The following is a 27,697-nucleotide window of genomic DNA, read 5'->3' as shown; positions in this document are numbered from 1 at the left end:
TCTCCTGGAATTGGACTACTTGGTAAGGCATTGGGTTTCCTGAAATCACAAGCAGATCTGTCTTGACAAGATTGCTTTGAACGGTCCTTCATCCAGCAAGCAATGCAGTGATAGGAAAATCTGTTTCTGAATGCCAAACCGCAGGGATCACGTGATAGAAAAGAGAAGTGGTTCAAGAACTAAGCCATGAGGCACACCAATAGTGAGAAGTTTTGATTCTAATCTATCTATTCATCCATCCATCCATCCATCCATCCATCCATCCATCCATCTATCTATCTATCTATCTATCTATCTATCTATCTATCTATCTATCTATCTATCTATCTATCTATCTATCTATCTATCTATCTATCTATCTATCTATCTATCTATCTATCTATCTATCTATCTATCTATCTATCTATCTATCTATCTATATATCCATCCATCCGTCTATCCATCCATCTATCTATCCATCCGTCCGTCCGTCCGTCCCTCTATCTATCTATCTATCTATCTATCTATCTATCTATCTATCTATCTATCTATCTATCTATCTATCTATCTATCTATCTATCTATCTATCTATCTATCTATCTATCATAATGATGGAAAATGTATTGCTATTAGTGGTAAATCATTTGTGATGTACCCTTCTGTACTGTAATGTCTGGGAACACTGAATTTACACACCTGCCCTTTTGCTGGTCTACGTGGTATTTCAGATCTTACCTTACATCAGCTATGTAGCATGGGTACAAGAACATTGCTGCCGTTAGCAAAACAGCAACCCACCCACAGATGAACAAAACAACATCACATATTTCCTCACAAACATATGGCAAAAAGAAAAAAAACTGCCTATAGAGACGGATCACTTTGGGACTTATCAAAACACCGTCTGAATAAAGGCACTGGAATCACCCCCATCCATTCTTGCCTTAACATTATATTTATAAACATATCCTCTGAGGCTTTTATTCAGAGTGGAGGCCCAGACAGGAAAGAAAAAAGTTTCCAGTTTCACTTTCACTTGAAATAAACCTCTCTTCTCTTAAAAGTCTCAGTCCACCCACACAGAAACACAGGCAGCATGCGGTTTGCCAGAATGATGCAATGAACATAATGCAAAACAGATGAGAGAAGGGGTACTCAGTATTTCCCAGATGTGGAGATCTCCTACAGCAGCAGCCAGTAAGAGCTCAATCATAAAGTTAGCATGTTACGCTAATGCTATGCTAGCCTAAGGTTGATGAGGACTCACCCAGCTTACAACTGCCTGTGGAAGTGACGCTGGAGCAGGGGCAGGGGATGCAGGGGTCTGTCACAGGAGACGCGGGCCTTCGGTAGAAATTATACTTGCACTTCTCACAGCTGGGTCCTTCAGTGTTGCCTTGGCAGTTCATGCAGATGCCTGAGAGAGCAGAGGGAGGGAGAGAGGGTTGAATAAACAGAGCAGCAACTCTGACTGACAGGACTTTGGTCCAGTGAGGTGGACGAGAGAAGAACAGAGTTCAATGGCGCAAAACGAGGTAGACATAACAAAACTGAAGTTAAGAAAGAAATGGGAAGGGGTGGGGGGTAGAAAGTTGAGCAAACACACTTCTAGGAAGCCACTTCCTCAGATCCTGCCAGAGCATGTGCAAATCTAACGACAAAACCAGGGTGCTGCGAAAACAAATAAAACACATTCGAATTTGAAAGAGGTCTTTTAGAGTGTGCCAGTAACATTCAAGTGAACCCTTCATGGGCTGAGTGGTTTGAAATGCTTTTATTGTATTGATTTGAAGTGTTGTTTGAAAGCCAAGTGAAAAGAGAACACTTAAATAAGCGATTGCATAATTTCACTAAGGAAGTGTGAGAAACCACGCACGCGCACATATGCACACATCAGCACATGCACACACAGAGACACAAACACACACAAACTGAATGGCATTCCTCTGATTATTACATGACATGGCCAACCTGACATGTGCATCAACCGTACAGCTACTAATTGGGGGAAAATGACGAGCTGAAAAACTGTTGCAAGTGATGAATGGGATTCATGACCTCTTTTTTTCTTTGAGCCTGAGAAAAGAGCAAATAAAACGAATGGAAATGAAATCACAGAAGGACTGGGTGAGGATCGAAGTGTTGCTTTGGATCTGGAACAGGATCTGACAATGATCTTCCGATTCACATGCTGATGAACACCTGTGCAGCTGATGCCCTAAAGAGAGTTCTCTGTTGTGCATCTGCTCATTTATCCTATCCTTCTAATGACTTCTTCTACATGTAAACACTATATGAATGAGGACATAAAATATGAAAATTCAGATGATTTATCTGGTGGTTTTTCTGGATTTTTGTGTGACATCAAAATGGCTTGATACAACCGATTAAATTTAGACACGTTATCTGGCTTATTTTACACTGATTTTATAAACAATTTAATTTAAACTGCCTCTAGACAGACAGATATAAAAACTAAATACCAAATTAATAAAAATAATTGCAGCGGCACGGTGGCTTAGTGGTTAGCACTGTCGCCTCTGAGAAAGAAGGTCGCTGGTTCGAGTCCCGGCTGGGCCAGCTTGCAGTTTTATGTGCCGTTTGAATGTTCTCCCCATGTTCACATGGGTTTCCTCCGGGTGCTCCGGTTTCCCCGCCAGTTTAAAGACATGAAGTATAGGTGAATTGAATAAACTAAATTGGTCACCGTGAATGATTGTGTATGATAGTGTATGGGTGTTTCCCAGTACTGGGTTGCGGCTGGAAGACTGCGTAAAAAACATATGCTGGAATAGTTGTTGGTTCATTCCACTGTGGTGACCCGATAAATAAAGCTGCCTTTCCACTGCACACAACATTTGGACACGACTAATGGAATACGCCCCCTTGTGGCTGTCGCTCAGAATTTTCAGTTTTGTCATGCACCATGGGACAGAAGCTGATTCTCGCGGTGTCCGAAATAAAGGGGTGCAAAAGCAAGAACCTTTATTCTCTGTGCGTTCACCATGGTTGAATAAATGAATACTAGAAACTCATAGACTACTAAAAATGTTGGAGGGAATGTGTAGACAACATTAAAAAAAATACTCATCTATGAATAGAATTTTTTTTAATATAAACTTTTCTTCTAATTCAAAAAAATAACGGAAAAACCACTATTTCTCATGTCGCGTGTACGGACCTGCTTGGACAACACATCCGGTCGGCCGGTTACATGCGGTCAAAGAGCATAGAATCACCAAGAGGCGACACTCTGTTGTTGTTTGGAAAACAGCCACTAGATGTCGCTAGTGTCACGCGGCGGCCATGTTAGAATGAAAATTCCAATAGAACAACAGCATATTATAAGTCTGTAAAATAAACTATTAAAAGTGCTGATGATTGTCATAATATGAGTGTATTGTCATCTTTCAGTTTACATCTCAGCGCTTTTAAAATAAATAAATAAAAAACAAAGCAGCTGCTTGCCATCGTGACAGCAATGAGATCCAAAGGACGGCCGATCACTTTCACTCCAAAATGGTGGAATCACAGGGCTCCTGCTGTTGCAATGAAACGTTCTATTGAGTGTCGCCTCTTGATCATTTTAAGCTCTTTGATACGGTCTAGTTGCAGGAGTTCAAATATTTCAACTCAATAATCAGCTCAAATCGGATCCAAATTTTTCACATATGGAGATGACCCGAACTCCATGCAGCTGCTGGACTACTCTCAATTGGAAATGTATGACTTCCGGTCTGTCACTTGTCATTTGTTGTATGCAGTGGAAAGGCGCCTTAAGGGACTAAGCTGAAGGAAAGTGAATGAATGAATGAAAATAATTGTTTCATGTTACATACAGTAAATGAAGTCCATCATAATAATTAAGAGTAAATTGCATAGTAGTAAATTATTACAGAATTAACAATTAGGTTGAACTAACCATCCTTTTATAATAACTTGCGCTGACTAATAGCAAAATATTTAGGAATAGTGCAGTCTGCATGTTTTCTGCTAACGCCTTATGGTCAAATCATTTGTTATTTAATGCAAAGGCTTTTATTACATTACATTTGCATCTATGCTTTTAGCAGCTGCTTTTATCCAAATTACAATAGCAGAGAATAAGCAATTCCTCACATTCATACATTTTTAATTGCATCATCAAGGGCCAAATACGTTTTGGGACCACTGCAATGCTCAGAGAACAATTATCACAGACAGATAGATTAATGACACAAATTAAACACGCAACAGTCACAACTACTGAAAAACTGCATCACACAGGTATAATCAGCATCACTGGTATCAGCTGAACTGTCTTTGTGTGCAGTTGTCATTAACAAAAATACTGTATCATGCTTGTTTAATCATTTTAATCATCTTTAGATGACGAAGAATACATTATACAAAAAGATGGCATTAGAACTTTAAGAAATGTGTTAGCCAATATAACTATACAATATAATTAATACAATATAATTCTTAACAACAAATTCAAGCCAGTAACTTATATCATGTTGAACTTATTTAATAAAACAAAGTACAGCACATACAATGACTAGAGAATTTATTCTAACATTTTTTTTTCATATTTCATCATTTGTAGCCTGTTGTTAAACTGCTTTAAATTATGTAACCACCTAACCATGATATACTTCAAAAAATGGCAAAAGACACAAATATTGATTTGTGAACTTTTTGTAATGACTTCACAAATAGACATCACCCAAAACAGAAAAAATAACATTCTGGCATCATTTACTCACCCTCAGACCTGGTTAAGTTTATTTATTTTTGTGAAACACAAAATACGTTAGTTTGAAAAATGTTAGAAACCAATAACTATTGATTTCCATAGTATTTATTCTTCCTTATAAAGACATCAACAATTACCAGTTTCTAGCATTCTTCAAAATATCTTATTTTGTGTTCAGCAGAAAAAGAAACTCTGGAAACTTTGGAATCACTTAAGAGTGAGTAAATGTTTATTTTTGGAAATTAAAAAAAAAGAAATTATTAAATCAGTATTAACTTTTGTTGGTGATTAGTGCCTCAAATCTCTTTAGATATGATGCTACAGGCTGTGCACATCTGCATTTGAGGATATTCTGATGCTCTAAAGACCTGTTAAGTATGATGGGGACTGGCCATAGGTTTGAATGAAGAAGTGGCTGACGAGATCTGGGAAAAAGCCCTTTCAAAAATAAAGATAAATTGGAGACATAAATTAATCCAATTTAAAGTTTTACATCGCCTTGTGACAGATGTGGTGGGGCAGAAGGGACTTTGGCACATTTATTTGGCTATTCCTGTTCTTTATGAGTTTTGGTCCAACATGTTTCCAGTGCTTATGGAACCAGTAACCAACCTGACTACAATTTGGCTATTTTTGGATATTTTAATGTAATGGACACCTTTCCATTAGCCCAACAGCAAGCCCTGGTGGTTGGCATGATTACAGCTAAAACGATCTTACTCAATTGGAAATCTCCAAAGGCTCCCTGTTATCAGAGATGGGGGTTGCACGAGCTGCTTTATGCCATTCAAATGGAACAACGTCTTAAAACAACGTCTTGAAACTACACAGAAAAAGCTGAAACCACATCAGGATCTATGTTAATACTCTTGGGAATTTAGCATTTAAGTTAGTCAATTTTTATTGTTATTTCTAACTATTCAGACACTGGCTTTGTTTTGACACGTTCATGCTAAATATGTTGTATATCCAGTTTATTTATTTATATATATATATATAAATATATATATATATATATATATATATATATATATATATATATATATATATAAATATAAATATTGTAATACTATTTAATATATTATATTATTTTCAATTATTCTGTACCATTTTTTTCGACTTTTATTGGTATTGTACTGTTAAATATCTTTTAAATGTTGAATAAAATAAACTATTATAAAAAAAATGTATGATGGGGACTCTTGATAGCCATTTGCCACTGAGTTTTTTTTTTTTATAGATGCATCATTGCAATGTTTCATCAGCATGCTAAGGTTTACTGAGCAGAAAGTTCAACTTCCAAAGGGGAAAAGGTTCCGAGAACCAAGTCCCTGCCAACCCTGAAAAACAACCCCACTGCATGATGCTCCACCACCATGCTTCACTAATCAGATGGGTTTTTGGAGGTGGCCCCTGGTTTCCTCCAGACACAACACTTAAAATTAAGATTCATCAGACCAGACCAGAGGCCTTCAGCTGTTTTTTTTTTTTTTTTTTTTTGCAAAATTCCAAAGGGTTTTCCACATCCACCAAACAAAGGCTTGAGTCTGGCCAGTCTGAAATAAAGCCCAAATAGTGTGTTGCAATGATGACTGTCCTTCAATAAGTTTCTCCTGTCTCCGTATATGATCACGGAGCTTAACTGCCGTGACCATTACTGTAGCTTCTCGGTCAACACTCTAACAAAGGCCCTTCTCTTCCAATTGCGCAATTTACTCTATGAACCTTCAGTGAATCTGAACTTTATATACTCTTCCACAAAAAGTGTTGTGTTTGTACTCTTCCCCAGATCTGTGTTGTCAATTCTGTCTCTACTCTCCAGGACATCAACCCCAAGGCTTTGTGTATGAAGAGTAGACTGATGTGGTAAAAATATTAACATAGCATCCATAAATATGTAGAAAAAAATTAAAGAGCATGAATATTTTCACAAGGTACTGCATACTGCAAAAAAAAAAAAAAAAAAAACTGACTGGTCTTCAGCACACTGACAAAGATTAAACAAATCCAATAAACATAACAGAACTGAGTGTGACATGTTAAAAAAAGGTCCAATTAGCGGAGAAACTAAGCTAGGAATAAATACATGATAAAATGACTTCTGTACATCATGAATTAGTTGCTGTCTTCATGCATCTGTCCATCTATTGACAAAGGCAAACGCATAATACAACTTTATGTATAAAGCAAAAACATATTCTTCTACTGCAAGACAAAGTGATCGCTATAGAGAGATCCAACTCATGGCCGAAAGCGCATAGATCAAAGACGCTGTGAATGTGTGTTTGAAAATATGGGCTGCTGTCAGACCCACTCAACTGTGCATGTGTGTGTTTTTCCACTGGGTCTCCAGGGCCAGACAGTAAAGCAGGAGAGGGATCATTAGTGTTCAAACGCTGTTCCCTGCGTTGAAGACGGATGAGTGTCCGCAGATGAAGCCTTGTGCAAACACTCCCCCCCGGTCCAGCTCTAACTCTTCTCTCATCTCATAACAGGACACTGACACAGGGGTCAGAGGAAAGCAAGTTCAGTCAGGACACAATCAATGATGATGTGAACATGTATACGCATGAGGCTGTTAAAAAACCAAAATGTAACAGAAGGGAATGATTAATGCGAATAAAACATTACAGAAAGTGTAATATATACAGTAAATCTTGTTTAAATGTTTTAATAATTACATCTATTTTTGAATGTGTTTTTTTAACAACAATCATAGAAATATTTAGCTGTTGTGAAAGTTGGACGTTAATTAGTAATTGCGCTGATGGACAGAGCATGTAATTTGACTAATTCAAAGTCAAACTATTCATTACTAATAGTTACTTGATTGTGAAGTAAGCCAGGACAATAGAAGGACGTGTTTTCTGTTTATTATTTTGTGTCGAGATCCACTAATCAACCTGAATTAATTCATAACCGACAAAATTTTGCATTAAATGTGTATTAGATGGTGTATTTACTCCTTTAGCAGACGCTTTTATTCAAAGCAACTTACAAGTGAGTATAAAAGAAGTTCAAATTCAGAGAGTAGCAATACGCTGTAATAATATCTGTAAATTAGGAGTTTTCTGTATTTTAAATTCATGTTTTTATTGATTTATTTTTTATTTATGCTATTCAATTGCATTATGGGAACTTGATCTTCCTTCCAACATCTTTTAACCTTCAAAGGCCGAAAAAGTGACTTTTTAAAAAAACATTTTTAATAGTTTAAAGTGAAGTATATTATGGTACGAAAACCTTAAACCTTCTTTTTGGCTTAGTGCCTTTATTAATCTGGGGTCGCCACAGCGGAATGAACCGCCAACTTATCCAGCACATGTTTTTTACGCAGTGGATGCCCTTCCAGCTAGTATTGGGAAACACCTATACACCCTCGCATTCCCAAACACTCACATACACTACAGCCAATTTTGCTTACCCAATTCACCTATAGCGTATGACTTTATACTGTGGGAGAAAACTGTGCACCCAGAGGAAACCCACACCAACATAGGAAGAACATGCAAACTCCACACAGAAATGCCAACTGACCCAGCCGAAGATCAAACCAGCAACCTTCTTGCTGTGAGGCGATTGTGCTACCCACTGCGCCACCGTGCTGCCCCAGACTTATTACTTTATATATTATTTTTCATACATTATTATTTTAAAATAATAAATTGTTGAACAAAGTCACTTTTTTCAACTGTAGAGTTGAATTTTCAATATGTAAAGTCGACAGAGCGGAGATCAAGGTCCCATAATGCAAATCACAACTGTAAATAAACTGAAAAATCTTGTGAATCACAAAATACGGAAACTGTTATTTAACAGAATTTTTTTTTACAGTTTACACAAATGCTATGAAAAGCCTTTAAGTTTTTTTTTCTATAGTGCACTAGTATTTAATAGCAGCTTTGGTTTGATCACAACACTAACCAAGTAAAAGCTTTGTTACTGCTGTTCAGTAAGTGCCACCTACTGGAGAAAGTGGACTTAACATTTACATTCAGTTTGTTTGATACATTTTTTGTGCAGTTGTTTTATATAGCATTATTTCTCTTTGCTAAAGTCAGTTTTATTTCTTTTTAAGTTTACATACATTTTTTTAAATAATTAATTATATATTATTATATATTAGAATATTATATATTATTCAGCTGAAATGAAAAACTGTGTATTCTAATGTATGCTTTGTTTGGGTCATGATTAAGTATATTTGTCACCATTTTGTCTGCAGTTAAGTAAATAAGCACTACATCGTTGAGGGTATTGTTCATATACTCAACTTTATATTCTTCCTTGTTTTATCACAAATAAAATAAATCAGCAATTGCTGCTTGTAAAAATTCCTTAATCCATCTAAAAAGGCAATCAGAATTGCTCATGCAAAAATCAAATCAGTGCATCATTAAATTGAGGCATCCTGTCTGTTTTATGTCATAACATTCCACTCAGTTTTATGTCATTCATTCAATTCAAAACTGTCAACTCGGCTGAAGTATAATTTCTTTGGCAGCTGCAGCACCATTACTGAATAAACACACACTGGTGAAAGAACATCAAGTGCAAAGATTTTGCAAGACTTTACAGTGAAGCAAAAACTCTGGATCAGCAGCTGAGAGTCTACATTGCGAGTCCACAAATCATCATTATGACAGTGGCAAAGAGTTCACTGAACTGGGAGAAGGAATAATGAGCTGCATTAATTAGTGTGAGTGTCTGTGTGTGTGTGTGACTGTGATTATGAAGACAGGTGTCGGAAAATCAAGCGCACGCACGCACGCACGCACGCACCGGAGCACCCGGAGGAAACCCACACAAACAGGGGGAGAACATGCAAACTCCACACAGAAATGCTAACTGACCTAGCAGAGGCTCAAACCAGTGACTTTCTTGCTGTGAGGCGAACGTGCTACCCACTGCACCACCAGTGGTGTGGTATAACTGCCATATAATAACTATAATTATTATTAAATGATACACTACCTGACAAGCCTTTTCGCTTATCTATGTCAAATAATAACTTGACTTCTAGTTGATCATCAGTGGCTTTTATGAAAGGCCTCTAGATTACGCTTATTTTACCAAAATAAAATATGATCATGCCTTGATTTTTAATCATTTATTAGGACAGTAAGGTCTGACTTTGCTTAGACAACAGTCTTGTCACTTAACAGAAATAATGTACAATATAGAATATAAAGTCATGGTGCAGTGGATAAAGAATTAATATTGTGTATGATTCCCATGAGCTTAGATGACTGCATCCATGAATCTCTGCAATGTTTCAAATCACTTATTAATAAAGTCATCTGGAATGGCAGAGAAAGCGTTTTGGCAGGACTCCCAGAGTTCATCAAGATTCTTTGGATTCCTCTTCAATGCCTCCTCCTTCCTCTTACCCCAGACATCCTCAATAATGTTCATGTCTGGTGACTGGGTTGGCCAATCCTGAAGCATCTCGACCTTCTTTGCTTTCAGGAACTTTGATGTGGAGGCTGAAGTATGAGGAGGAGCGCTACTATGAGCAGCACAAATGTCTTGATACCTCAGGTTGTTGATGTTGCCATCCATTCTGCAGATTCTGCACACCCCATACTGAATGTAACCCCAAACCATGATTTTTCCTTCACCAAACTTGACTGATTTCTGTGAGAATCCTGGGTCCATGAGGGTTCCAAAAGGTCTTCTGCAGTATTTGTGATGATTGGGGTGCGTTTCAACAGATGATTAATCTCAAAAATCAACCTTCTGCTACCTTTTTCAAATGATCCACTAGAAGTCAAGTTATTATTTGTTGCTCTTACAACTGGAATCAACGACCAGACTTTTGTCAGGTACTGTACATTAACACTGGGTCAAAATCACAGCATGAAAAACAAGACTATAATTACTATAGACAAAATGTACAATCAAACTCAAGAGTTCACACGAAAGAAAGAAAAGGTTAGTTTCCAGACAGGATTTACATAAAATCAATAGTAGAGGTGAACAAAATACTCTGAAAAGCTTCACAGCCCTGGAGCAGCCAGAGAGCATAAAGGGCACGATCACTTCTCAAGTCTAACCGGGAATGACAGAGGATCTCAGAGGTGTAATGCTGGATGAATGAATGTCAAACACATCAATACCATGAATAGCAGGACTGATGTCCAAAGCATTGTTAAAGAGCAAAGAGTTCAAAGACAACAATAAATCATTTAGACGTTAAGAATGTTACGACATATCCTGAAAACTGATTTCTTTGTATTCTCTTTTCAGTTACAAAAAAACTGAATCCAAGAGGGAAACTGTGTTTTGAAACTGCTTTTTTTAACTAAATGAAAGGGGGCAGCACTGCTTTCACTGATTATATAGCTTTTTATTGAATTGAACAGAGCTTTGTTTGAACAAAGCTTTATGAGAAAGCCAGGCAAAAGCGGCTCGATTTGGTTAGCACAAAAAGGTCAAAGTCCTCACTTTTGGGAGGTCTGTACACAAAAGCACAAAGCCCAGCCTTGACATTAAACAGCTGCGGCTCAAACCTATATCTTTCAACAGATAATAAACAGCATTTCTAACTATTAAAAAAAACTATGTCTCAGTTAATCCCCCTGATCCATCAGCAAACCTGTGGGAGCTAAAAACATCAGTTTTTCGGAGAACGATGCCAGACTTAAGAAAATTCTTAATTACAAATTGGAAACCCAGGCCACAAGGGAAAAATAAAACATTCAAACGATTTACGTCTGAGAGATCTTTCTGTGTCTGAGAGATTTCCCAAATAGCATTGAAGATTTGGATTCCTTGTATCCTAGCCAACAGGAAAAAAAACTATGAATAATCACTGATCTGGGAAAACAGGCAAGAAAGAGGATTACTTCAGGTTTAAGAAGTGTGACAAGATGAAATGTTGAGTTCAATCATTTTGTGCAGGAAAAAGTAAAAAGTGATACAGGAGATTCAAGCATGCAGAGGTCCTGATCCTTCACAACAGCTCAAATTGTGCTGAACTAATGTAATAATATCTGTTGGTTTCACTGCAAGGACACCCATGAGGGTCTGCGCAGTGTGACTCCTGCTGCGGGATCTGACGTAATGGTGGAAAGGTAATGAAAGCTCTCTGTGCTCGTCTCTGTATGTACATTATTGGCTTTTAGGAAGCAGAAAGCATGCTGACAGGAACATTAAACAACGCTGGAGTGGCACAAATGGACACTAGGGGGAAAAAAAAGAAGCTCGGATGGCTATAGGGTCCATGCATTAGTGATCAAATGAGAGAGAGAGAGAGTGAGAAAGCTAAAACATTGGAGATATTTTAAATTACCATGAAATGATTCTACATAAACAGACTTATGGGGGAAAAGCTGATATTGCAGGTAGCACTGAGAGGTGAAAACAATATCAGGCTTGCAAAACCCCACTGAACAGCACCAAAAATTGACAGATAAATCAACTGATGGAGGGAGAGTGAGTGAGTAAATAAATTAGAAAAAAAGACACTTGACAACAGTCATTCTCAGCATCCTTCAAACATTTACATCAGCCTTTGGCTAGAAAGGGAATTAAGGACACAGAACAGATTGTGATTTGACATGATGGCTCGAACATTTAGAAACACACTTTCACATCTCTTTCAAAGGTTTCAAGCGACATGAGGGTGAGTAAATGATGACAAATGATTAATTTTGCCGCCAAACTAGTCAACTTGCATGACGTTTGATTATGTGTTTGATAAAAACATTAAAATCAAAACAAGACTGCAGAGAGACTGAATCCTGTGGGCATACATGATGCAGTGAGCCACAGACTTTGTTTTAAGCTGGTATCAAGATGTGTTTTTGATAATCCAATCTCAAAAGGATGACACTAAATATGCAAATGGGCTCTAAAATGTTTCAAGTTTGTTCACTTTTAGACACATTTAAATAAAGTCAAATTTGACTCGTGTAAATGAACGTGCTGCCACAAAATATGGCCTACTCTTCTAGAGCAAAACACTAGACATAAAAGCGTCATTAAAAAAATTGTTTGCGTTAAAACTGGTCGACCAATGAGATTGGTACGGTGGCTGAGAGAGCTTAATGCACTGCAATTTACAAAAAGCACATTCAGAAAAGTCTTCATTGGTTTGACAGCATACATGCTGCAAATCCTCACAACGCAAACTCTTGAAGAAATCGCATTGCAATTTCTCAAATGCAAATAAACACATTAAGATTTGGCATGGACTGAGGGGATGTGTCCCCACCAATATCCAGCAATTACTGAAATGTCCAGACCAATATTTAATCACCTTCAAAATTAAATAAGGGTTAAATCACATTCTCTTCTCGGATCCTCCCTCCCACAAACACATAAGGACAGTGTGATTGGCTGGGCCTATTTATGCTGATAATGACAGCTGTAATTGCGTTTGGATGTGAGAAGCGCCAAAACAAGAAATTTTCCCAGTCCTCCTTCACTGTACAAGACGTGGACATAAGTAGCTACTTTTCAAAGAGTCAAGTTTTTAAAGTCAAGTTCGCTTGGAGTCCACAATAATAATATTAACCAAGGCTGTGCAATTAATCGAAATTCTGTTTTGATTTTGACTTTCATGATTATGAAAAATAATAATCGGGATAAAATGGTTAAATTGCATCATGTGCCTCTCTAAATTTCTCTACATTCATACTTCCTACCTTTTGCAGTATGGGGCATGCTTTATTAATTGTTATTCATATTATCAAGTGTTTAAAGCCTTCATTTTTTTATAAGCAGGAAAGAAAATTTGTGCTGTTCTATGCATGCGCTACAAGGATGTATGTCCTCACAAATGTCAAGAGCAAATCTACACACTTGAAACACGTGCAAAAATGTTTCAACCCCCTCACCCCAAAAAAATGGACCCAAAAACCCGACTGACCAGGGTGTGTTTCCCAAACAACAACAACGTAACTTGCAGCTGAACTATCATAGTATGATGCATCGGTTGGAAAAAGAAAGATGTAGTGACTTGTGTTTCCCAAAACCCATAGTATCTCTGTCGCAGATCCATCAATTGAACCACGTTGGTTATAACGTAAAACGCTCATAATGACGAAGTGTCGGAGTGGAGTAACAACTTCTTTAGAGAAGAACCCCATAATTTATTTGTTCAAATTATATTGTTTTACACAAACGTGCAAAAAAAAATTATATTAGTTTTGCTAAAAACATGCACTCACTTTCCATATTAATTGAAATATGTGTAAATGGCATATATAAGGCCTATGTTTCCTTTACAAATATTATTGAGAACATTACATATTCTATTCTAAAACATAAAACACTTACAAAAGCTAACACATATTAATATCATACATAAATCATATAAATAAATAAATAAATAATGAGGCTATTTATTAAGAAGTGAAATGTTATATTTATTATTTAAATGAAAAAAATCATACTTTAGTAATAATATTAATAATATTAATGATGATGACAATTATTATTATTGTTGTTGTTATTATTATTAATATTATTATTAAGTAGAATATTGTTTATTTATGTTTTGAAAAGTCTACTTTTACAATTTGACACATGCAAACCACTGCAGAAATGTTCTAACCAACAGGCTTGTGTCATATACAGAACAGATACTAAATAAATAACCTACTATAAATGAAAAGAATTAACGTATGCTATATATGTTTGTTTTCACAAGCTTTGGCGACGTAACATAAATTCTGCTTTTAAATAATAGGTCACCTACAGCTTTCGTCAAGATGATGTCAAAATTACATCAATGTTTTCAAAGTGCACTGCGAGATCGCTAAAAATGAACTGTAAAAATACTTAGAAAGCAAATTACACCTAAGAGAGATGACTTTAATGCTTTTTTATTTTTAATCATTCCAAGTTTAAATGTTAGAATGTTCTAAATGGATAGGGCATAGGGGGGATAAGTGGGAATAGAACACAGCTGGGAACTATGTTTCTAACAACAGCTCCAGAGGTGTAGCTGCAAGTGCACAAGTTTGCGATGCAGTTTGCGAATGTTCGTTGGAACGATGGATTTGGGAAATGCTGCCCTGGCTGGGATTTACTTATTGTTTCATGGCAATTGCTCAGTGAAGGTGATCTTTTTCTTTATTTTATCATCCTGATTACACAATTCCCTTGTCTTTTTTTATACGGTTAGCTTAAATGGCCATAACCTAAAAAGCCAGGTCCATAATGAGTTTTGATTATATACTGCAGTGAATGGAGGTAACAAGTAAACTGTTGTGTGTTGAAGCACTGATGCAGCTCACGTACCCTAGAAGATACCTGTTGTACAGTACTGGCCAATATTACAGATGAAAAGCATCAGTAAAATTAAATATAAGGAAACGTTGTGATAAGTGAATAATCTGTGAGGGTTAACATTTTGCAAGTGACTCTAATAACAAACCCAGTAACCACAGAACAAACACGTTTCTGAACCAAAAATAGTCTTCTTCCATTTTGAATGGGTCTTGTCTAATATGCTTGAGAATTCCGGCACTAGGCATTCAAAATACTGGATAAGATGTTACTAAAATTTAAAAAAAAAGCCAAAAGGACTTTGGGGTGCCATGTGTTCATGAGGCAGCATGACTTGTGTTCTTGTGTTTTGAGACAAATTGAGTGTGTGTTAAAGCTCTGCAGTGCTGTCTCTGCATACAGCAGCAGGAAGTGCTGATGTTACAGTGATGACATGGTTCCTGTGCATCAGCATCACTGTGTCTTTGGTTACTGCACTGAAAAAGTAAAACAAAAAACTCTTTAATAAAGATGCGCAGTTGCAATCCCTGTGCTTTCTCTATTGCCTTTCAATTTATAATGTCAGTCTCTAGGGGGCGACTGAGGTGATGGAACTGATAATAACTACTCCGTGCAAACCATTCTTATGAGACAACAGCAATTATAAATGGAAGCTGAGGTTTTATTGCTGCATTGGTTGTTTTCCATACATAATTAAATCAAGATGTAAACAACAGTTTGGCTTTTCAAGCTTTAAATAGAAACTCTGGAATCATTTCAACCAACAGACATGTGATCAGCTAAGAACAAAAATAGAGGAAAAATACTGAATCACCCCATTGTGCTGGAAAATAAAAAAACTTTGTGAATTATTATTTATTTAAAAGAACTTATTATAATTTTATGATTTCTATTGAAGGAAAATGTGCTTTGTACTTGAAATCATCAACTGTATTAAAAATTGTGCCTCACTCATGAAACATTTGTAACGATAGAAGTAAATTCAAAGGGATTTGCTCATCAAAACAACTTCCCGAAAAGTTTAAAAACTATATAAGTTATTTCTCCAGAAATGCACTGAAATATTCTAGATTCCCTTTTAAGATTTGGCTCCAGTATATTTCATGAATGCATAAAAAAACTTTTACAATGATATATGCCTAACAAATATTAACGTGTATCCAATAGAGCAGTGGTTCTCAAACTTGTTTCACCAAGAACCACCTCAGAAAAAGACTGTCTCTCCAAGTACAACCATAATGACTGGTATTGAAATACAGTAGCGTAGTACGTTGGTTCTCAAACTTTTAAAACCCACGACCCCCATTGTAAGATCGTCAAGAACTCAAGAACATTTTTATAACATAATTGAGTGACCAAAAGATACACGGACGGATATCCCAAAAGATATCCCACAGACTTTACAGTGAATGCTAGTTATTTTCATAGCAGACTTGAAGCCAATGGAGGTCTTTTATCCACTCTTCAATAAGTATAGCTGGTGGATTAACATTCAGCACATGATCAGTAATCAGATGTGCCAATATTTGTAGCTTTAGGTGTTTCTAAGACAAAATCTGTCAGTGTTGTTTTCATTCTCTCGTCTTCAGCGCTTTACATTTTCGCGGTTGTAGCTCCTGTCATCTGAAGACAGGAGGCGTTGACTGAGTGATTGACAGCTGATTTTAACCAATCATTCGTGTTCAGTTCTAAGAGCAGTGGGCCAATAAGAAGAGCGCGAAGGCGGGGCAAGCGTTGAAGGCTTTGTTTACTGCGGTAAGTTGACATGACAACAGTTTTAAACTGTTCCTGAGCGCTGCGTTCCAAGTACAAAGATGCATTCTGCCCGAATGTGTCCTAAATACTTTATGAATCAGTAATATCTTTTTAAAAATCTGAAAATATTAGCTTTCACTTGTAATACTGAAAAATATTTATTATAATCACTGAAAATTACACAATTTTTAAATAACTCACGCGACCCCTTGAAATTATTCTGCGACCCCCAGTTTGGGAACCACTGGCGTAGTAGACCAAATTAAGCAGCTACAGCACTGTAGTTCAAAAACAAGGTAGATTAATTCTTATTATTAATCCTATTTTTATTGTCAGACACTTTAACCATTATAAATAGTTTGCACATTAACACTGCACTGTGCTTACAGGTAAACAAATAAATAAAATGTCAATGTTTAAATTAAAATGAGCTTTTATAAGTTAATTAAAAATGGGCACTGTTCTTAAAAAGTAGAAAGAAAACTGCTGTAGCCTACTTAAATGTAAAGTATTAACATATAGTAGTAGCATATTCATTAAAACCTGGAAATGTTCTTTAGACCTCATTAATATAGGCCATCTGTCATCATATTCATATATAAACTCTTTTTGATACATTTTGAAATATTATGCATGTATACATGACTTATTTGTATATCTTTAAAATCTAATTGATAGCATAGGCTATCAGTGTATATCATTTCTGCCATGTTTTTATTCATTCATCTGTTATCCTCCATTTTGTTTTTCCACCCATCTTCCAACAATCCAATTGGTTCCCAAAGGACAAAATCCTGCACCACCCTACATTTTAAGGACAATTTCAACTGGATGTATGTGACAATATGGGAAAAAAAAGGACAATCTTAACCTCCATTTCATGTCAACATTAAAATGCCAGCGGCTTTTCTAAAATTTCCAGACAGTGGCGACTTGAACGCTTTGGTGCTTTTTAAGAATAATACTAAATATATAAAAACACAGTAACCAGTATAATAAAGTACAGTAAGATGGGTGGTCAGCGTATTTATCCTGTCACTCCTCAAATGATTGGATGGCTGACAGAAATGGGATGAGGACTATTTTTCCCAGAATCAAACATCAACTCTTAAAGCTACAAAAAATAGAAATACCAAACAAACTGAGGGACATACCAAATCTGAGGGAACTAAAAACATCAGTTACTCTGAGAGATGATAACAAATGATGATGAATAATTAATCAATCAGAACTTTCTTAATGATAATGATGATGATACTACTACTACTACCACTAATACCAAAATTAACAACAATAATAACTATAACAATAGTACCAACAACAATAATAACGTTTCAGGCCATTTTCAACATCGCCCCCAAATGTTAAACCAGGGCTTCATGATTCCAGTTCTGGGCACACACTTCTCTGCATATTCTGTTTGTCTCTTATCTTGTGGAGCTCTCGGCTAATGGCTAATGAGCTGATGCTCTGAATCACCAATGTAAATAAGAAAGACCTATAAAATGTACAAAGACGTTGGGTCCTTAAACCTGGAACAGAAAATCACTGTAATTAAACTGTAATTAATTCATCTAATTAAACTGCAGCCTTTGCAATTTGATAAACCGCATCAACAGGCAAGTATACTAGCCATCAGCACTATGCATACTTGCCAACTGTCAGTTTTTACTCACATTCATCAATTGGCAAACTTAATTTTGGATGATCTTTTGGATATATTTTCAAGCTAGACTGGCAGAATGTAAATTGCAATTATTTTAACAATTGGTAGTTTGTCCAACAGCAAAAAAAAAAAAAAAAAAAACATCATTGATTGAAATGCAGTAAATAACTAAAGCACCAGTCAGATCACACAGATTCGTCATGATTTTGGCACAGTTTCCTTGATGTAGGGTGTCGTGGGGATTCGTAAACAACAAATGGCATTGTGACATAAGTTTCAATCGTTTTTCTCGTGCAATGTGGCATAGTTCACAACAACCGATACCATCTCTGCGAAGCCTCAAGACACCATCGCAGAAAGTCTAGCATGTTACATTTTTTTCTCGTTCTTCATGACAAGTTCCGTCACGTTGGTGACACTCTGCAATTGAAACACATAATTTCTCAGTTATATCATTGGGTGCAGCCGTGCTGACCACTGGTCAGGTTTTTAAAAAATAGGCTGCATATTTACTTATGGGTGGGTCACGGGTGGATAACATTAATCATTGGTTATGCAAACTTCAACTACCTTTTCTAAAATATTAAGGTGTTTTAAGCAATTTTATCTGACAGACTTGGACATCTCCACTCTCACATCGAGCTTCTGAGTTCTCTCATCCTTCAAACAGAGTTTGTGCAGTGATGAATTATTTTGCTTTGTGGAAAATAAGCATTTTATGAATGATTAACTGTGATTGTTGTATCACAAACACCAGTTATGTCTAAGTAAAGATTATGTCTTGAGCATCTGATTTTTCCTTGAAGCTGCTGTGCTTTCATTTTCTCCGTCTCACTCGCGGCAAGTTCAGGCGAGGAAGTGTTTAATAAGCAACCCTGGCAGGAAAATATACATTTAGATTTAAAATATCCTAATATAAGAGTGACGCGGTGATGCAGTAGGTAGTGCTTATGCCTCACAGCAAGAAGGTCGCTGGTTCGAGCCTCCGCTGGGTCAGTTGGCGTTTCTGTGTGGAGTTTGCATGTTCTCCCCACATTCGCGTTGGTTTCCTCCGGGTGCTCCGGTACAGGTGAATTAGGTAGGCTAAATTGTCAGTAGTGTATGAGTGTGAATGGATGTTTCCCAGAGATGGGTTGCAGCGGGAAGGGCATTCGCAAAACGTGCTGGATAAGTTGGTGGTTTATTCAGCTGTGGTGACCCCAGATTATGAACGAAGAATGAATGAATATCCTAATATTAAAATGAAATCATAAGTTTGATCTTATCCATGTTGTAACAAATGCCCTTAAATAATGTCGTTTTTAGTTGTCAGCAAGCATCAGTCTTTAATGAGATTGATATAAGATTAAAAAAAACATTGAAATTAAGATAAGAAAACGCAGACGTCACAGGATGACTGATCGTGAAGGAACGTGTAGTCTGGCACATTTGTTACCCATGACAAGTCAAGATTTTATCAAGAAAAAAAAAGAAAAAAGCATAATCTGACATAGTGACTTTCGTAAACGACAATAAAAATCGTGTGATCTGACCGGGACTTAATTCAAACAGTGTAAAGGTTAACTGTTGTTTTATCATTATTAATCTTACACTTAACCTCTGTTTGGGATTTTGCCATGGTAATAAATGCTCTTGGATTAAAGCATTAGCTAAATGACTATTCAGAGAGTTAACATGAAAATTCTAGAGATCCTGGTTCAACTCCCATCTAAACAGAAATCTCAGTGTGATGACCAAACACAAAAAAAGGGCTGGCTTGATTTGATGCCGTGTTGTGTTCATGTGTATGAGGCTCACCTGACTGTGGGTGGCAGTAACTGCTATGATTATTGCATTGGCACGGTTGGCACCCGGTGCTGCTGAAGTGCGTGAAGCCTGGGAGGCAGTCGTTACACTTGTCCCCATGCACTCCCATCTTGCAGTTGCACATGCCTGAACTGCCAGAAAAACACAAAGAAACAATTATGAAGTCAGAGAGAGTTGCATGCAGAGGCACAGAATGAAAGAGCGTTTGTTCTTGCAGGAGCTTAGAGTATCCTTCAAAAGCCAGACACAGAGAGGTTAAAACCTCTGTCCGCATCAAACAACGGGTTTCCTCTGAACTGCCAGAATAGCTGCTCTCTCCCATCCGTCAAATGTTAATAGAGCTGCTCATGAAAGCTGAAGCAACATCTGTTTGATATAATGCTGTAAACTGAAGATTTTAAAACACACGCTCAATGCAAATCCAATTAATTGATTCTCAGTACACTCTGACATGAAATGACTGAGGTTTCTGGACAACAAACACCTAAAATGTATTTCATTTGCATTAGAATTTGCAGCAAGTGGAATACGTCATAGTTTCAAACCCTTTCCGGCTTGAATTGCAAGAACAAATACAGGTTAATGAGTCATTAACGCTTGTGCGTGTAATATAATCTTTTTGTTTTGGTTTGATGAAAAACAGAGTGGAGTTAATATGCTCTACATAAGAAATGAAAGTGTAACAATATCAGAGCACTTAAAATGAGAGAGAGCAGAAACTCCCAGAGATGGGAAAACTTGTGATTATACCATTACATGCTTCAGTCTTTTGAAGAGCAAATGAGAAACACAGAAGGATGATTTCTTCTGGGAGAGGCTTAGAAAATGTGAAAAAAATATCAGCAGTTATTTCTAGCGCACACACACACGCACACACACATATACTTGGTTCGCTCTGGAAGCGAATGCACTCTCCACATGTACAATCACAAGCTCTGCTTTTTCCTATACTCTGAGTAATTAGGCTACTTGTTATTCTGACTGATGCTGGGCTCACAGCTACTGAGCAGAAGTTCCCTGACATTTCAGTTCAGTTGAATCTGACCTCTCAAATCATAGCAGTATTCCCTCTGGTTTCATAAATATACACAAAGTTTTAATTATTCAGAGCAAAGCAGAAAAAAAAATTAAAAGCACATTTAACAAACTCAAAACAGGCCAAACATGCTGCTTTTTAATGAAATACTGCCAGTTATCAATATTAATTTGAGTTATTTTTTTAAAACATTTTCACTTGTCCTACGACATAAATAAACAATTAAAAAACAAACAAACAAAAAAAAGAAATAAATTGAAAACACTTTTGGCCAACTTTCACAGGTTTAGTTGCATCAGTTGTAAAGCATGATATACTGTAAGAGACCTTGTGAAGATCTGTGTCACAGAAATACAGATGAAGACATGTCACCCGAGTGTCTCAATTTCACATGAGAACTGATGTACAGAATGAGCACATGACAGTTGGTCGGAAGTTATCATTAATAGTTTAAAATGGTATAAGGGCTGCATTCAAAATTAAAAGGAAATTGCAGTCATCAAAAGCAGCCATTGTTATGCCCATCTTGTCAGGGAAACAACCTGAAAAACCTCTCATGTGTTTATTTGATTTATATCTTTTTGTTGTATTTATTAATAGGGATGTCCACATCCAATCATGTGATTGGAAATCGGGACTGATCACACGGTTTCAGACTCTATTGGAATCGGAATTTAACACAGAAGTAGACTTCTTTATTGACTTCACACAGATACAGCAATGTGTGCGGCATGACATCACTTTGTTGAAGAGACATTATTGGTTAAATGCCAGCAAAGTAGAACACGGAGGAAGCTTGAAGCGGAAAGTGCGAATATGGTAAAGTCTAGATAGGATAAAGTTGAGGATACACACATAAATCTAGCATCATTGTTGTCACATTGTAAAACAATAATTAATATTTTTACAGTACTGTGACAGGTTTAGAGTTGGGGTTGGGGTAGATGTTAATAAATTACAATTAATGGGAAATCTAATAAATAAATAAATAATTCTTATTTCTTCGCTCTTCTTTATTCTTTTTTATATATTATAGAAGTATCGGATTAGCTTTCGGTATCGGCACTCAAAATCAAATGACTCGGACTCAAGAGCAAAAAAAACTTGATCGAGACATCCCTGTTTATTACTGTTTGCTAGTAATTTGTTTTTGGTCTTGTTTTAGTATAAACACCACTCATCACTTTGGCTTTAATTAAGTTACTACTTTACAACTGTTAGGCCAGGACTTTCTGCTCTGCTCTCAAAACTGGAAATGAAACGATTACTCACAATATCACAATACTCACAATAAAACGATTATCGTCACAATATGATTATTTAAAAGAACAAAAGTCAATATAGTACACATCAAATTCCATGTTTAATATATTGCAGCACAATATATAGAAATTCTTGGCAGAGCAAGTAAAAATCTGAATCAAAATATATCCCTGCATGTCTCCATCACAGCACATACTGTATGCAATGCTATTAAGGTTAGACAGACACATACATTTGTAAAAAAAAAGAAAAAAAAGAGAGAAAAAACTGCCATTAACATTGCTTTAAGAATGAAACCCTTGAGCAACAGCTTTAGCCACACAAAGACATATTCAGAAATTATAGACTGAATGGCCAAAAGGTTTGAGCTGCATTGAGATTTGCAAAAGTGCAATGTGCAAAATGAAAAAAAAAAAAAAAAGAGTGTGAGAGAGAGAGAGAGAGAGAGAGAGAGTGTGTGTGTGTGTGTGTGTGTGCGTGTGTGTGTGTGTGTGTGTGTGTGTGTGAATGAGCAAACATCGTACAGAGCAGATCCTCTGTGCTGAGGAAGAGCACCTCAAAAACCTTTCAGTCCATCTCTTTGAGCTACAAGCTGACACCATGATCCTCCACAGCACAAGTCAATAACTTTGATGTTTGGCCTCACAGTCACGTCTGAAGAGAACTGAGCTGTGACTGTATACCATCGAGAGAGAGAGAGAGAGAGAGAGAGAGAGAGAGAGAGAGAGAGAGAGAGAGAGAGAGAGAGAGAGAACACAAGATTAGAAGGAATGAGAGAAAGAGAGAGAGAGAGAGAGAGAGAGAGAGAGAGAGAGAGAGAGAGAAAGAGAGAGAGAGAGAGAGAGAGAGAGAGAGAGAACACAAGATTAGAAGGAATGAGAGAAAGAGAGAGAGAGAGAGAGAGAGAGAGAGAGAGAGAGAGAGAGAGAGAAAGACTCATTTAAGCAGAATTTTTTTATATCTGTGAATTTCCATGGATGTAATCTTAATAAGATGTAGAATATTACAATTTAAATATGAATGAAGCTGTAATTTTTTTTAAATTAAGCATCAGAAACATAATAGTACCACATCAACAATTTACTGTATCAGTTCAGTTCAGTTCCAAAGAAATGACAGTGTTAGGGGGTTCACCTTTATTGTATAGGACAATAGAATGGAGAGTAGAGACACGAAAGTATAGGAGGCAAGAGAGGAAGAAGAGTATAAGAAAGGGGAACAAGATCGGTAAAGGAAATTTAACTCAGGTTGGGGGACCTCAGTGCTATATAGAGAGAACCATACCGCCCTGCAGCCCAAGACCAGTTGCTCACTGAAGCCAAGCAGGGCTGAGCCTGGTTAGTACCTGGATGGGAGACCACATGGGAGAACTAGGTTTTTGTTGTAAACAGTTTTGTGCGGCCAGCAGGGGGTGGTCAGCCTGTGGTCTGTGTGGGTCCTAATGCCCCACTATAGTGACCGGGACACTATACTGTCAGTGAGCACCATCTTTCAGATGAGGTATTAAAACGAGGTCCTGACACTCTTTGGTCATTAAAAAAAATCCCATAGCACTTCCCTCCCATGGCCTCCCAATCAACCCTGTCCCCTGAATTGGCTGTATCTCTGCATATGCACATTACATTACATATGTCGGGGTACTCAACCACTAGGCTATTGGTGCCAACAAAAAGACAGTGGTGAACAAGTTAAAGCTAATGAGATTCACTGGGCCAGTCGTTTACATGACTACTAAACAGTGCTTTTCGAATTCATTACCAAGTTCTTTCATATAAAGCACAAATTGAACTAATAAAAAAAGTCAAACAAAACAGTGCTGTCACTCTCCATAAGACTGAGGAGGAAAATAGCTGAAACACTGTGCAACAATGATCAGCTTAGAAAGCTTTTTGTTGTATAAATCACCAACTATCATGCTTTTACTATAGTAGTACCAGTGTGAGGCACTGGCAGAAATGTGGGATAATCATATCAAATTTTATTACATTATAATGCATATATTCTTTCGTACTAGTCAAATTAGTTGTTCATTTGGATTTGTTTAGATTATTGTTTTTCATAACAAAGATCATAGAAACCAAAAAATATGCTCATTTTTTAAAAAGTTTTTTTTATTATTGTTTTTAGACATTCAAACACAACGACTTACATATTTGGCCCAACAAACATTCACACCACAATTGACAATAAAACATGCAATATACAAACAAACCATACAGAAAATAGGGATAATAGACTAATACAATAAATAAAAAAATATATAATTTTAATTACAAAAAGGAAACAGATAATAAAATAAATACAATAATTACAATATTATTATTATTAATAACGATTATAATAATAATAATAATAATAATAATAATAATAATAAAAAATAGAAATAAAAAGACAAACTTCTGTTTTTATCTAAATTAGTCTAATCCTCTTTAATTTAACTATTTATTGTAGAATTTATGATTTTAAAATAATACATAAAAGGCTGCCAGATTTTATAAAATTTGTCTTTTTTCTGAGAATCTGATTTTCTCCAGTTCCAAATGTTTCATAACATCCCTCATTAGATGTATATATGTAGACGCAGTTTTCTGTTTCCAGTAATATTAACCTTCGTGCTAGTAGACAGACAAATGGAACAATATTTTGTTCTGTACTGTTTTTATCTCGAAATCAGTGATGCCAGAACTGCAATACGGGGATCTAGATGTATCGGCCTTTTACTTATTTTGAGAATAATAAAAAATATATATATTTCCCAGTAAGACGATCATTTTGGGTAGCTCCAAAACAAATGAGCCAGTGATGCCGGTTTTAGCTCACACTAATTACATGCAGGGTCCACTTCTGGAAATATCTTCCTAAGTTTTTGTTTGGACCAATGTAAACGATGTACTACTTTAAATTGTATTAGGCCATGCCTTGTGCATACCGATGACTTGTGGATCTATTTAAGGGCTATCTCCCATTGCTCATCGGTGATTTCAACACCTAAATCTTCCTCCCAGGAGGATTTCAGGTATCCTAAAGTTGCTGTGTGTGTTATCTGGAAGAGCATTCTGTGTATATAAATGAAATACCTCCCTTTTTATCAGGGTCACGCAAAAATTTCATTTCCATTAATAATTGATTCGGGGAATTAGGGTACAGTGCACTGAAAAAAATTATTTAGGCCTCTATTAAATCAAACATAATTCAATTTGGTTTATTTTAAACAATTTAAATTGAGTAAATCCAACTTAATTTGATTGTTTAAATCAAGCACATATAAATTGAGTAAATTCAACTAAAATTGTTTGCTTAAATTTAACCCAATTCAATTATTTGCAACAGCTTGCCTTAAAAAAATTAAGTAAATCCAATGAATCATTTTTTTAAGTGTGGGTTGTTTTGTTTAACAAAGTTTCGCACCTGCAAATATTTTTAAAAATTGGACCGAGGTAAAAATATGGTCCTTTTTTAATGTGGAAAGATGAAGACGTTACAATATTTTGTGATGGTTCTGCTTCTGTTGATGAAAATATATTTGGATCTAGTTTCCAACTCTGCTACTCTCAACAAAAGCTACTGCCAAATGTGCATTTCTAAGAAACAAAGCTTAATCAACAAATCAGGTGTTGGTGGCACCATCTGCTGAACTCAGTGGCACTGGTCCCATCACTCTCAAATGTTAGGAGTCCTAACATACATCTGGAGTGCTGCAGTGGAAGACAGTAATGCATTTTTCGCACAGCACCCTCAAAAACAATACAAGTGAGATGTAACCCAGAAGTACACTGGTCGTAAAGCTTAAGCTCTTTTGAGAGTAAACTAGCTGACTTTGCCTGGAGGGTGTAAAATTGTTGAGGTTACCATGGCAACAAACCTCAGATCAGCAGAAAGTGCCCCGCTGTGATTAAACTGGAAGGCTATTACAGCATAATCACCAGAACAACAATCCCACACAACAGACAGGCATTAGATATGCTATGAAGGCAAATTTACAACCTTTCGTAAATCATGCAGCCTTTGCACTTGTCACGATTAATTAATGAATTGTTTTAACAGTTTGTGAAAATGCTGATGGTGCAACACATTCATGAGGGGGTGGGGTGGGGGTGGGTTGTCCGAATATTATAGCAGAGCAATTATTATTTAAATGCTGATTTGCTCACATTATTGTTGTGTATTTTAAGATGCATGCTGGGTTATTTAGGGATGTGCTGTTTTAATGAATCCATTTGTTTAAGCCCAGTTTATTAGTGGTTGGCGTTCGTGCATACTACCCAGAGACAGCTAGTGGTCACTGCTTTAGTACTTGGCTACTTCCTTTCAGACTATTTAAGGGCACAGTGGTTTGAGGCCTGGGTGGTTTGGAACCTCTAATGTATAACCCAGTTTATTGCGGTAGTGGGTTATGCTGATCTCTGGATTATATGGTCAAACCTAAAGGTTTTCAGAGCAGTTAAAAAACTTTCTGAAAGCTCTTGGCATCCCATGCATCAGTGGTGCTAAATCATGTTCAGCTGAAGAACACAGAGTCCATCCTCGTCAGACATGACTTGTAGTAAAAGCTTCAACGAGTGGGTTTTTTGTGGTAGTACTTTTAGAAATCTACATTTTTAAACAAAAAGAGGGTTACAGTGACTCAAAAGTGAAGACTTTTACATTTCCACAAATCATTCCTTCTTCAAATTAATACTGCTCTTTGAACTTTCTATTCAACACAGACTCCTGAGAGAATGTATGAAATATTAAGCAGCACAACTGTTTCAACATTAATATTAATATTAAGAAATTCTACTTTAGGAACAAATCAGCATATTGAAATGATTTCTGAAGAATCACATGACATTGGAGAAATAGCTGCTGTAAATAAAACATTTTAAGAATATATTCAAATAATAATATTAGTTTTTGGGCTGTATTTTAATCAAATAAATACAGGTTTGGGGAACATACAGTGCTCAGCATAACGGAGTACATGAATATTTTAATCCATTTCTCAGTGAATATAGGCAATGTATTTTGGTGCATTTAAACAAAACAGATTTATTAAACAGGTATTTTTATTAAAATAATATTTTAGTCACCAAACATATTTAGAAATGGAAAGATAATACAATTAAATTAAACCCCCAAAAAATTACAACCTACAAAATTTCAACATTTTTTTTGTTTCTCTTGATTTTTCCTCTTTTTAAGTTGTATTTAATATTTTTCTATAACATATAAATTT

The 27,697-nt window shown here is 36.3% G+C and overlaps 1 protein-coding gene across 1 annotated transcript in view; it reads right to left on the bottom strand.

Moving 5' to 3' along the window:
* si:dkey-220k22.1 (multiple epidermal growth factor-like domains protein 9) overlaps positions 1-27,697 on the bottom strand; it is a 136,421-nt gene that overhangs the window by 47,154 nt on the left and 61,570 nt on the right. The window contains 2 exon segments of the mRNA XM_056457953.1: positions 1,247-1,396; positions 20,175-20,314. Of these exon segments, the coding sequence (XP_056313928.1) occupies positions 1,247-1,396; positions 20,175-20,314 (290 nt within the window).

Source organism: Danio aesculapii, chromosome 5, assembly GCF_903798145.1.
Source record: "Danio aesculapii chromosome 5, fDanAes4.1, whole genome shotgun sequence".
Lineage (NCBI taxonomy): Eukaryota > Metazoa > Chordata > Actinopteri > Cypriniformes > Danionidae > Danio > Danio aesculapii.
The sequence above is the reverse complement of the archived record's forward strand: the minus strand, read 5'-3'. Positions and strand labels throughout refer to the sequence as shown.